General features: G+C 42.6%; 1 protein-coding gene across 1 annotated transcript in view; it reads left to right on the top strand.

Annotated features, from left to right (window-relative positions):
- The first annotated feature begins 428 nt into the window (after positions 1–428).
- The window catches only part of RGS7BP (regulator of G protein signaling 7 binding protein), a 40653-nt gene continuing 28608 nt past the window's right edge, over positions 429–12473 (top strand). Inside the window, exons 1-2 of the mRNA XM_075726996.1 lie at positions 429–587; positions 3306–3472. Of these exons, the coding sequence (XP_075583111.1) occupies positions 429–587; positions 3306–3472 (326 nt within the window). The remainder of the gene's footprint in view (positions 588–3305; positions 3473–12473) is intronic.

A 12473-nucleotide genomic window follows, 5' to 3' on the forward strand; every position in this document is an offset into this window, starting at 1 on the left:
GGGGCGGGCTCCCCCGCCGGGAGCAGCGGGCAGGTTTCGGCGGCCCGCTGGATGGGAGCCCCTCTCCGTCGGGCACGGCCGCGCTCGCCCCCCCGCCGGCTGCGGGAAGGAGGACGGCAGGGCATGCCACCGGCGGGGCGGTTCCGCGGGGACTGACATGCCGCTGAAGGAGGGAAGGCGCCAGCCCCTCCGCCTCTCCCCGCGGTAGCGGAGGCGATGCCGCAGGGCGCTCCCCGGGCTCTCCCGCAGGCGCCAGGCTATCACCCGCCGCAGCCGCGCTCGCTGCCCTGAGCGGCGCGGTCCCGGCCGGGCCGAGTCGACGAGCGGCGGGGGCCCGCAGCCCTGCCCGGGGCGGCGGCGGGGGAAGGCGCTGCCCGCGCCCGCGGGGCCCCGCGCGGCGGGCGGCTCCGCACGGCGGATGCGTGTGCATGAGCTCTGCAGCGAGCGGGCGCAGGAAGCGCCCCCGCTCCGCCGCCTCCATCTTCCAGGGCAGCAAGACCTCGCCGCACGGCCGCGACAGTGAACGCCGGGGCAGCGGCTCGGAGAGCGCCTACCAGACCCAGAGAGCCCTGGATGACTGCAAGATGGTGGGTACCGCGGCAGGGCCCGCCGGAATTGTGCTCTTTCCCGTGCGCTCTCGTTGCTGGCGGCGGTGCCGCTCCGGCCGCCAGCTTGCCTATTCCCATCACGTGCAGCTGCACTATTTTTAAAGCTGCAGTCCCCGTCGGGGGTGCTGCCCTGTAGCCTAACTCGCAGCGGTTCAAAGGCGGGAGAGGGGAGGGAAGACGAGACCTGTGGGGAGCCGGCTGGCTTCGGCGGGACGGGCAGGGCCGGGAGCGGAGCCGGGCGCCGGGTCCTGCAGGAGCCGGAGCCGGAGCCCTCGCACCGGCACACGCTGCCGACCCGCTGGAGTTGCTTTTTGCTAGGTCCGGCCAAATCTCTCCCCAGACTTCCACTCACTGAAGCCGAAATAGGTAAATAGTTGCCTCCACCGCATCGCCGCACTCTCCGCTTGCTGTCCCGTGCAGCAACCACGCTCCTGCCCTAAAATACTTGCAAAATAGGACTTAGAATTTGAGGCCCTGAAATTCTGTCTCTGCCGTGCGTGGTACCTGTTTCCAGCCTCCCCAGAGTAGCTGGTTGCAATTGTAAAACCTCAGATCAAGCACCTGCATCCATGTTATTTTTGGGCTGTCACATTATGGTATGATATTTTTCTCCATTCACGTTCAGAATGCTTGGATCCTGACACTTTCCTCCAAACCAGTGTACCCCATATCTGGCTCCTTGAGCTACAGTCAGCTGGATACTGGGCCCCAAAATTGCTCCTCTAACCAATGACAGAAATAGGAAACAAATGAAGTTGCTGCTACTTTGCTTGAAAAATCTGAATCTTGCTAAAACTCTGTCCAGTAGCATTGGAAACGTACCTGCTACTTCTGTTCTGCTGGATTCTGGCAATTTTTTTCCTCTAATACTGCAAACTGTGCTGGCAGGTATCCACTCTGATATTTCAAAATCGGGAGCAACTCCCAGTGCACCAAGGAACGAAAGCTGCCACAGCAGCTCTATAAATATACCCAACAAGTGGATCCTACTGGGTCCTTCCTTTTTTCTCACTCCCGACAGTGTAATGTCGTTAGTTAAACAGAAGTGCTAGCTTTGTAGAATTGACTGATTAGAAATAAAATATGATTTACAGATGGGTTGTCAAGAGGCAGTAAGATTCAAGAGATAAAACCAATTTGTTTTTTTCTTGTTCTCTGTCTTGATGCTGCAGCATCGGTGTGGTTTTCTTTCCCTTGGCAGTGTTGAGGTGGCTGAATGTGCCCTCTGTTTACAGGGTATGTCAGGTGAGAACTGGCAAAATGTGTCTGGCGCAACTGGTTACCAGTTGCAGGATGAGACGCTTTACTCTTTGTCTTAATGCAGAGTAACTAAGCTGTGACACAACATAGTACAATTTTTTTTTTTCTCCATTGTTTTCATACATTTCTTAAGCTACAGAATGAGAAAGTCGAAGCAAATCTTGTGCCTGCGGCTTTGTTTGGTGTGTGCTTCTGGTTTTGTTTGGGGCTTGGAGGTGGGAGGGTGCTGATGTACTGGAATGCATTGGGATTGTTCTGCTGCTCCAGAAGCAGAGAAACCTCTTTGCTACTCTTACAGTGACATTTAAGGAGGCATGGCCAAAAAACAGGTCCCGATACTAGTTATCAGTTATACAGAGTAATTACAGTGGGGTGCATGAAGAGTCAGAATATAATACTGCAGGAGAAGTGATTCATTTATTTTCTGAGAGTTTGAGGGCTTGACTCTAAAATTTGGTAGATCTGATAGAATCCAGGTTTTTAGCATGCTTCTATGTTGGAATGTGTTGAACTCCTGGTGGTAATGATGGCTGCAGAATTATAAGCAGTTACTAGTCTGTCTGTTTTTATGTACTTTGGAAATGGAGGTCAAATTAACAAAACACAAATAAATATTCTGTTCTATTGCTCCCTGCCTTCCACCCCTGCCACCATGTGCAGCACATGGTCTGATGTGCTTTCTTTCAGAAGACAGCAAATGTTTAATTTCCTTAAAATATAATCCCATGTGCCTGATCAGTGGAACTAAACAATAATGATCTTTCCATCACTGTGAAAGTTACCCATTTATCCAATAGCATCCATGTGTGTCTGCTGGATATTAGATTTCTGTAAAGGTTGAAGTGTTTATTTACTTGTCTGTTTTCCAACACACACACATTGGAAAAAGTGCTTTCTAGAATCCTAACTGGAAAGTGCCTATGTGGTACATCTTCTCAGCCAGTAACTTCAGATCAATTTTAAATCCGAGATCTGAGTTAGAGGCCAGTGACAGAACAGAAATCATTACAAAATAAATTAGCAGAATCGCCAGTGTAAAAGCAATTGCTACATTCCAATCCCTAAATATGCTGTTAATCAGGAAGCAGGAGGAGCAAAGGCAATAATTTCTGGAGATATTTTTGTCTTTTATGATAGCAAAAAATAACCTCATGCTATAGTAAAACAGCTGGGTTTTTGTCTGCTTAATATTTAAGACTAATAACTCAAACACTCTCAGAGATTAAAAGCAGAAACACTATTTTCCCGCAAAATAACATTTATAGCTCACAGAAGAGGCAGCTGTCGTGGAGGCCCTAGTCATTTACATGATCCTGTATGCCATGAAGTGGGGAGCAGCAGAAACAAGCCCTAGATTGGGCATGTTTTTTAAAAACTTGATTTTTTTTATCAGCGTAATCAAGCATCTCATGTATGTAAATCCTCTTTGTTTTTCAGCTTGTCCAGGAGTTCAATACCCAGGTGGCTCTGTATCGGGAGCTGGTAATTTCCATTGGGGATGTCTCAGTCACCTGTCCGTCTCTGCACGCGGAAATGCACAAAACTCGAACCCGAGGATGTGAGATGGCCTATCAGGCTCATCAAAAACTATCAGCAATTTCTGGGTAGGAGTCTACTTACGTTTAATTAAAGCTGTACTCATATGCACATCTTTGCTAAATACTACATTATGGAAACTTTCAGCAAAAGCATTAACTCGTGTTTCTGTTTTAGGCATAGAGATGTATGACCACAAATTCTACAAAGTACTCATGTCCTTATGATAGTGCAATTCTGGGTCAAATCCTGGTCCCCTTACCAAGATGATATCCTAGTGCTTTCACTGGATGCTTTTATGTAAGATGAACAGGATTTTGCTCTGTATCACTGGACAACTTAAAAACATCAAGGGAGAAGCCTTGCCTTTCAAGGGTGATGAAATAGCAATAGCTTTCTGCCCAGTCCTTCATTGGGTATACCTGATTGAACAGCTGGAGACAACTAGCTCAGCTCAAGTAGATACTTAACAAAATTAGATGAAAAATAATTAGGTGAAAATTGTGTAAGGGGGGGAGGAATACAAATACTACTGTGAAAACTTGTGCTTACGTTCTACATTTTTAAATCCTTATTTGTTTCGAAATGAGGATTGAAGCTTTGCCAGCATATAATGTTTTCATTTATTCTTTGATATTACATTATACATATTCCTTTCTATAGTGACAGAATGTATCATCACATACTTGAGACTATGCCTCAGTACAAGATAAACCAGGATAAATATCTGTGTCTTACAAAGTGGGAATTCATGCTGCTTACACAAAGTCTAATTATTTGTGGGTTCTTCACAGTCTGGTGACAAGGGCATTTGTATTAACACATGTACCTCCCAAGTCATGTCTTTCTCTGACTACTCTGTGTCAGAACTCTCTGCACCTGCCTTATCCACCATAAACCATTTTGTACTGCTGGCAAAAAACTTCTTTTTTTGCAGCTCTGCCTAATCCCTGTTGAAGTTCTTTCATCACTTTAAAGTATATGAGAAATGTGTCATAGGTTTAGTATGTAAGGGAAGGCCGCACTAGCAGACTGAATGGAAGAAAACACTCGTTGGTCATTTTAGTAGAACTGTCAACATTTTCAGATGTAGTTTTGTGCAAAGACTCTTAAGTTGACATTGCAACCTCTGATTTGTTCCTTGAACAAAATACCTGCTTTTAAGTTACTAAAGTTTGTGAGAATTTAAAAAAAACCTACCAACCAACAAACAAAAAGATACAGTTCTTTTTAACCAGTGCACACTGCCTCAACACGGTAGCACTGAAAATGTGGAAGCAAACAGCAATGAAATTGATCTTATGCACTTTCAGACTCAGAAGAGAGACTAATAGCAGAAACAAAAAATAATACATCTGAATAGCAGAACCTAACTTGGATTTTTTTAATCTCCACCCCCAAAGAAAACCATCGATACATGCTTGTTGAGAACTATGGAGTTTTTTTAAGTAATCATTTCACAGCTGGGAGTCTGTCATATACACAAAGATGTCCTGAAGGTTTTGCAGTTGCTGCGAGATTGACATTTAGCTAATCTAAAACTGTTTTAAATAACTGTGATAATAGTATGATGTCCATAACAACTGGTAGGTGTTAGAAACCCTCTGGAAATTACTTGTTTGGTTTGACAGACATTTTACAAGATGTGCTTCACATCCCCACCCTCCTACAGCTGAGGAAAGCCATATGAGCCAACTTAACTTGTTTGGTGTATCTGTGAGGAAAGATGGGAGATGAAGGTGCAGCAAGGATTCAGTGTAGAAAAGAAATGGGAGGAGATAGAGAGGAGTAATAAATAGTCTCAGAGGTTCAGTCTTTAATTCAGCAGAAAGTGTGATGTAGTGCATCTGGCATAGGATCTGGAATGGGAACCTAATTTGGTAGGAAGAAAAAGTATCAGGAAGAAAAATACTTAGGGACAGCAATGTGTTAAATCATCCTCAGTATTAAATAGTCAGGAGGGTAGTGTGTTGCTGAGAAACCACTGGTATCAGCAGATGGGACAAAGGCTCATTTAGTTCACTGCTTTAGTTGAAAATGCACAGCACTGCACTGTGCGAACTTCTGGGTAAGAAAACCAATTCCATCTTCCAAAGCTTGTTAAAGAAAGCCTGTTGCTTTCCCACCCAGAGAGAATAATAGCAATTAGCTAATTATGTTTCTAGGCTATAACATTTCATTACATATCAGCATTCTATTAGTTAAGGTCATCAGTAATGTTCGGTTAGTCTCTAAGTGACCTGAGCTGTTGCAGGGCACTCTGCATTTCTTTCAAGAAGTAGGCATCACTGTCTAGGACAACATTAAGTTCATTAATCTTGTTTGTGCTGATGTATTCCTTGGAAAATTGGCTTCATTTTATGCTTCCTGTTTGAATACATCAGGATTTGAGACTCTTGAACACACTCCTGATTCAGGCAGCTAGAAGAGGCACCTATTTCCCTTCCTAACTTACCTGTTCTACAAGACTAAGGGAGGTAACAAAGAGGAAGGGTGCAGAGACTTGGAAGGAAAGAAACAGGAGCAGATCCACTAGTGCTAAGAAAGGCAGATCTGGAAGAAAATTTGCGAGTTACGGGAAGGGAAAGAAATGCTGAGGTGGAGATAATGCATTAGGAACTGAACAGGGTAGAAGTCATGAGGAGGAAAAAACTTTGATCATGGGCATATCAGTTCTGGAATATTAGATGGCCATCAGAGTAGGACATCAGAGTAATACGAACAAGAAGAGAAGACTGCAGTTGTAGCTGTAGAAAAAGTATACACAGATATGCCATCAAAAGGAGATTCAGCTAGGGAAATGGAGGAGGTGAAAGTCACATGTAAAATTTTAAAAACTGAGAGAAAGAGAAACAAAGGAGATGCTGACAAAGATAAGGAAGTAGCAAGGAAACAAAACCTGGTGAAGTCTGTACTGGATTAGACCATATCACCCCATGTAGCTCAAATCTGACAGCTGCTGATAGCAGAGCTTTCATAAAAAAGCGTAGAAAAATAGGCTGTGCATAAAACGATGCCTTCCCTCATATACTTGCCACTACCCAGCAATTAGTATGTTAGGGGTTTCCTGAGCCGAAGGCTGCATCTGAACAATTTGTGTCTTGACAAATATGAGTTCTCACAGAAGATTGCAGGGTTTGTCTAAATATGAAGGTCTTTTACTCAGAAAATGCTGAGGACGAATAATGACATATTTACACTGTGGTGTGTTTAAAAATTTACAAATAAATTTAAAAAAAAATACTGTTGAGAAAGGAAACTTCAGATTCAATCTCCAACTTAATAGGGCCTCATAGCTATTACATCCTCTTCTTAACTTGCTCTTTTATTTATTTTCCTTGTAGAAATAGGTGAAGTTTTATCAAAGAGCAGATGCATGCCTGAGTTTACCAACACTATCATGGCTTTCAGGGAATAAAGATTAGAAATAAAAATTATTTAAATTGAAATATCCTAGTTTTAGATGATGATCTTTTAGGAATGCAAGTCAAAGTAAACTCTTCTTTCAGGGTTGGTTTTCTCAGGACTTCAGGTCAATTCCTGTTCACTGCACTAGTACTAAAAGTTCTTAGTGGTTTGTCATGAACTGTCTTCTGAAGGAAGTGAGTAAGGTTTGGTCCTTTCATTACATTTTCTGCTGTATTAATGTATCAGAAATTAAGTATCTCTAATTATATCGTGCACCCTTGCAGTATCAGGTGTCATGGTCAAAACTGGAGAAAGTAAAGCAGCAAGAAAATGAGTCAGCATGATTTTTTTCCAAAAGAAAAGAAAGGAAAAAATACTTGTAACAAGAGGAAGATGGGGGGAAAAAGTGCAAATCTCTGTTTTGGAAGGGGGTCTGCTTTATGGCATGATAAAGACTGGTGTTATTTTAGAAGTCATCAAATAGAGAGCCAGCTTTATAGGTGAAGTACACTAAGTCTGGGATGTAAACGGAAAGACAACGCAGAACTGTATTTTAAGATACAGGTCTGCACAACTGTGTACACAATTTTGTTAAATGTCCTTTTCATATTCTCCAGCACTTGATATGCTTACATAATGCAAGTACTTCTGTGTGCGCTTGGCACACTGAAACCAGAACTGGCAGTATCTCTGTGACAGTCTGATATATATGTTGACAGTGGCTTTTTTTTGCATGAGATGAAACTGTGTGAGGAGCTCAGGGGTACATGGCTCTGTACATCGGTGTGAACATAGCTATGAAAGTGGTTGTCCTCTGTTGTTCAGACTGGTGTTGCAAAGTCCTGAATCTAAGGAGGAATAAACCCATATACCAGGGAAAGCAGCTTTGCAGAAAAGGACCTGGGGGATTCTGGTGAACAGCGAGTCAAACATGAGCCAGCATTGTGCCCTTGTGGCAAAGAGGGCCAGCGGCCTCCTATGCTTCATTAGGAAGTGTTGCCCGCAGGTTTCAGGGAGTTGACCCTTCCCTTCTACTCAGAGCTGCTGAGGCCATATCTGGAGTACTGTGTCCAGTTCTGGGCTCCCTAGTAGAAAAGAGAAAGGGACATACTGGAGTGGGTCTAGCCAATGGCCATGAAGATGATTAAGAGCATGAAGCATCCAACATACAAGGAGAGGCTGACAGACCTGGGATTGTTTAGCTTGGAGAAGAGAAGGCTTGGAAGGGGGTCTTATCAATGTGTATAAAAAATACCTGATGGGATAGTGTAAAGAAGACACAGACTCTTCTGAGTGGTATCCAGTGATAGGACAGCAGGCACAAATTGAAATACAGACAATTTGGTTTAAACAATTTTAAAACTGCTTTTTTACTGTGAGGTTGGTAGAATATTGCAACAGCTGCCCTGAGAGGATGTAGAGCCTCCATCCTTGGAATTACTCAGAACTCAACTGGACATAGTCCTTGGTAACCTGCTGTAGTTGACACTGCTTTGAGCAGGAGGGTTGGACTAGATTAGTTCTAGATGACCCATCCAGCCTGTGACAAAAGTCACTGTAAATCTTCTCATTGGGAAAATTCCAAGATAAACTTTCCTTATTTGACATTGAGGTGCACCTTTCATAAGTGTTGCTTTCATAAGACCGTTGTTAATGTAAGTTCCCCTGAGTTCAAGAAAAGTTAAGGAAGTAGACCTAAAAATCACATCCTGATTGCATTTCCATCTTTATTGCAGGGCACAAAAATGTTACCATAGTGTTGCTTTAAGTATGTAGTTTTAGGTAATTTCTACTTTTGTTTTCCTTTGCAATCTACAATAGATTTCTGATATTTTCAATAAGCAATAGAGGGTAATTTCTCAGACCTAACTAATATTAGATCAGTTCCTAAGGTTTTGTTAAAATATTCTATTCACACCCAATTGTGGCCAAATTTTTATGAAACTGTGTGAATTTTCCCAAAATTATGACACTTTAAAATTACCGTCTGCTTTCTAAAGCGTACAAGCAAACAAAAGAGATTGCTCCAAAGTATTTTACAAATTAAGAGAGAAGGAGACTTCAGGCTTATAACTTAATGAAAGCTGCATTAAGACAGACCTAACAGAAACCGTTTTAACTGTTTAACTTCAGATGTTAAATAAAGTACTGCTGGCAGGCAGTATAGCTGACCAGAAACAAAACATAGCAACACTTAGCTGAACAGGGAAGAATTTTTGTAATCATGAATCAAAAAGAAGGTAATGCCAGCAGACAGAGCAACAAACCAGAGCTCTGCGCAGGCTAGATAGCAATCAAGCGGCATGTATGGAGATCTCTGCCCTCCCTAGATGTCTTTATGATCACTGCCATTGTCCTCCTCTAAGCGTATGTGTCAGACGTGGGGAGAGTGATATTTGTGTTGGTCCCTGGAGTTCTGAATTACAGGCACTGCCTCTGTACCCTACCTCAGTTACAGTTAGCGTTGTTTCAAGAGACAGATGAAAGTTAAGAATAAGGTAAGTGCTTCACAGAGGTTGCACCGTGGTAACCAGAATGTGGCCTGATGAGAGTATAAATAAACATTAAAAATAATGTGATGACAGGTAAGAAAACAAAGAAAGCAGTCAATATTCACTGCAAGAATCAATACTGTTATACATGATAATACCAACAGCATAATGCCCCCTGAATCCATGTAGGGTTTTTTTGCCAAAATGCTGCAGATATTTAAAATCTGACCTTAAAAATCCTATTGAGTAAGTACAAAATGTTGAGATTCTCTGCTTCTGAAAACTGTTGGAAATATAAAACTTCCCATTTGCTCTCACAGATGTATACTAAAATCATCTCAGTAAGTTGTTCCAATCTGGCAGGCCGGATCCCACAATTCTTACAATCATGGAGTAGTACCTTACTCAGCAAGCTGTCCTGGTGACTTAACTGGGATGGTCCAAAATGAGAAAAGTCAGGGAGATCCTTGTCTTCCTCCAAAGAAGACTTTCAGGATCTGGAGCAAATTCATTACTGAACATCCTTATCATATAAAGTCGCATTTTCCCTCAACCTTTACATTCAGCTGCTGTAAACATTTACTGTAATTTTCATAAATGCTTAAAATTTTCTTGTGATTTTGAGCATACCAAATTCTAGGGACAAATTCTGACTGTGTTTGTTCCTCTTTGTTTGGAATATCTTCACTGATTTCTCAGTCATGAAGTGACTGCAGGCTTACTGCTGTGTATCAGAGACTGCACCTGTTCCAGTGACTCAAATCGCATTTTTGACTAATGGGAGTTGGTCTACATGGGAGTGTTTTGGGAAGCAAGCTTGGATATGGATATTTTGTGAACATACTCTTTACAGACAAACTAGTGCATGATAGTGCAGTAAGTATACCATAGCTTACTCCTTTCTCAAGAGGATAAGACACACGTACATTGTTCTCACTAGATTCCTTTACAAGCATTTCTCTAATTATACAAGCCATGTGCATCTAAAGTGATGGAAAGGGACATTGAAAAGGTAAGACCATTTTCTGTGGAACTGAGTTAACTCATTTGTGAGAATAAGTCTGTTTACTCAATTTAAGTTGCAAGTTGAAAAGGAAATCATTTGAGTCGGATACCTCAAGTTGTAATAGGCAAATTCAGAAAGCAAATAATGGAGGAGAAAACAAGGTTACTTACGAAAGCTAGAGTTCTCAAAATAGCTAACCTCCACAGACTCGCTTTTCTTTTGTACCTTTGTCTTTGAAACTGTGCTCTAATAGGCAGTTGGGGCTTGAAGATACAAGGTATCAATACCTCCCTTTATAGCTCTGTCTTTCATAACTGGAGGCCAGACTTAGTAAGAGACAAATATACCTAAAATTGCATTTAGCATTTACTTCTCTATGTCCAAAACAGCAATTCTGAAAAAACTGAAGTTCTACATGTGCAGTGGCACAGCGTAACTTGATTTTGACAAAGCAGAAGAGCTTAGCACGTTGCTTAACGGTAAACCTAACCAGCAGGTAGAAGTGAAGCATTCTTGCTTGTCCGAGCTCTGACAAGCTTGATCCCATAGGTGCTGTCAGAGCATCCTCAGAGCCTAACACACACTGACAATTTTGGACTCCTCACAAAACACAGTGGCACCTGCCACTTTCTTTTAAACCAAAGCCGAAGGTGAGTCAACTTAATTTCTAGACCACTTGCACCTACCTCCCAGGAAAATGCCCTGACTACAGTCAGGGGAAAGTGAGAGCTAAAAGTAGGACAGACACCATCTTTGTCAGTCAGTTACTTGCCCCTTTCTTCCATCTCACACTCAACTACAACATTCACAGCACCTCCCAGTGTAGCACTGCCACTGCCGAGACCCACGAGGACTGCACGTGCTGGGTAAGCCAGACAGGTAAGCCTGCCACTTGTGAAAGGTCCTCTAACAGAAGAGAAGCTGTGTCCCAGCCCAGCAGCCAAGGACTCTGTCCCATGCTCAGGGATCACCACAAATAGCCATATTCTCCCTGGCAGGCATAGAGCAACATAGATTTTCCTCTGTGACATGACCTGAAGCTGTGAGGTAACTGCAGGGAAGGAGGGGGCACGTTGCCATCATCTGACCCTGTGGGCAGACTGTTGTGCACAAGAGAGCAAAATGGTGTAGAGGTCTGCACTGTACTTGGGTTTTGAGCAGTGCCAGTGCAGACAAGCACTGAAGACTGTCAAGGAACTTCCTTGGTGGTAAGGAGAACTTGTATTCTAGTCCTTGCTCCCATGATTTTTTCTGTGTTTTCATAGAATTATAGAATGCTTTGGGTTGGAAGGGAGCTTTAGACATCATCTAGCCCAACCCCCCTGCAGTGAGCAGGGACATCTTCAACTAGACCAGGTTGCTCAGAGCCCCATCCAACCTCACCTTGAAGGTTTCTAGGGATGGGACCTCCACTACCTCTCTGGGCAATTCAGTGTTTCTGCAAGCATTCCCTGCCTTCATGCCCTTCTCATGCCCCATTTTGTCCTTCCTTATACCTGCAATCACTGTTGGACATAAAAAGCTTTTCAGGCTTCTGTGAAAGCAATTTTCTTAGGGAGTAACCAGCCAGAGGATTCAGCTGTTAGTTACATCTATAGAAGCAGGAACCGTGGGGATACTGAAAAGCCTACAAAACTTAAGTGTTGACTCCTTTTTGACAGTTGCTGTTACTTTGCTTCACTCCAGATTTTCTCATACCCTCTTCTCCCTTGTCATCCCTTTTCTTCAGTGTTGCTGTTTCTTGCCTTTTTTTCCTTGTAGCCCATCTCCCAACAGTAGTGATCTGAATGTACTTACAGCAAGCTCACTGGAATCCACTTACCTTCAGATCTGTGGTATTACTGTAATACACATGATTAACAAGAATAATGAATGTTTTGAATATTTAATGTTTTTTATGTTTTGGGAAAGGTCTTGACAATCTTTCATTCAATCTCTGACTGATGTTTTAGGTGAACCACTTACTAAATAGGTGTACCAGTACTTATTATCTCTTGAAAATACTGTGTATGTTATTTAATGCTTTTACATCACATTTCAGTCTTTCAAGGGAAAGCATAATATTCAGATAGTCTATTTTGTTATTACTATAGTGTTTCCTAAATAAAGCATGTGAAGATTACATTTTTATCATACTGCTTTCCTAAATTCTTTCTTAAAAAA

This window comes from Pelecanus crispus, chromosome Z (assembly GCF_030463565.1).
Source record: "Pelecanus crispus isolate bPelCri1 chromosome Z, bPelCri1.pri, whole genome shotgun sequence".
In the NCBI taxonomy this organism is placed as follows: Eukaryota; Metazoa; Chordata; class Aves; order Pelecaniformes; family Pelecanidae; genus Pelecanus; species Pelecanus crispus.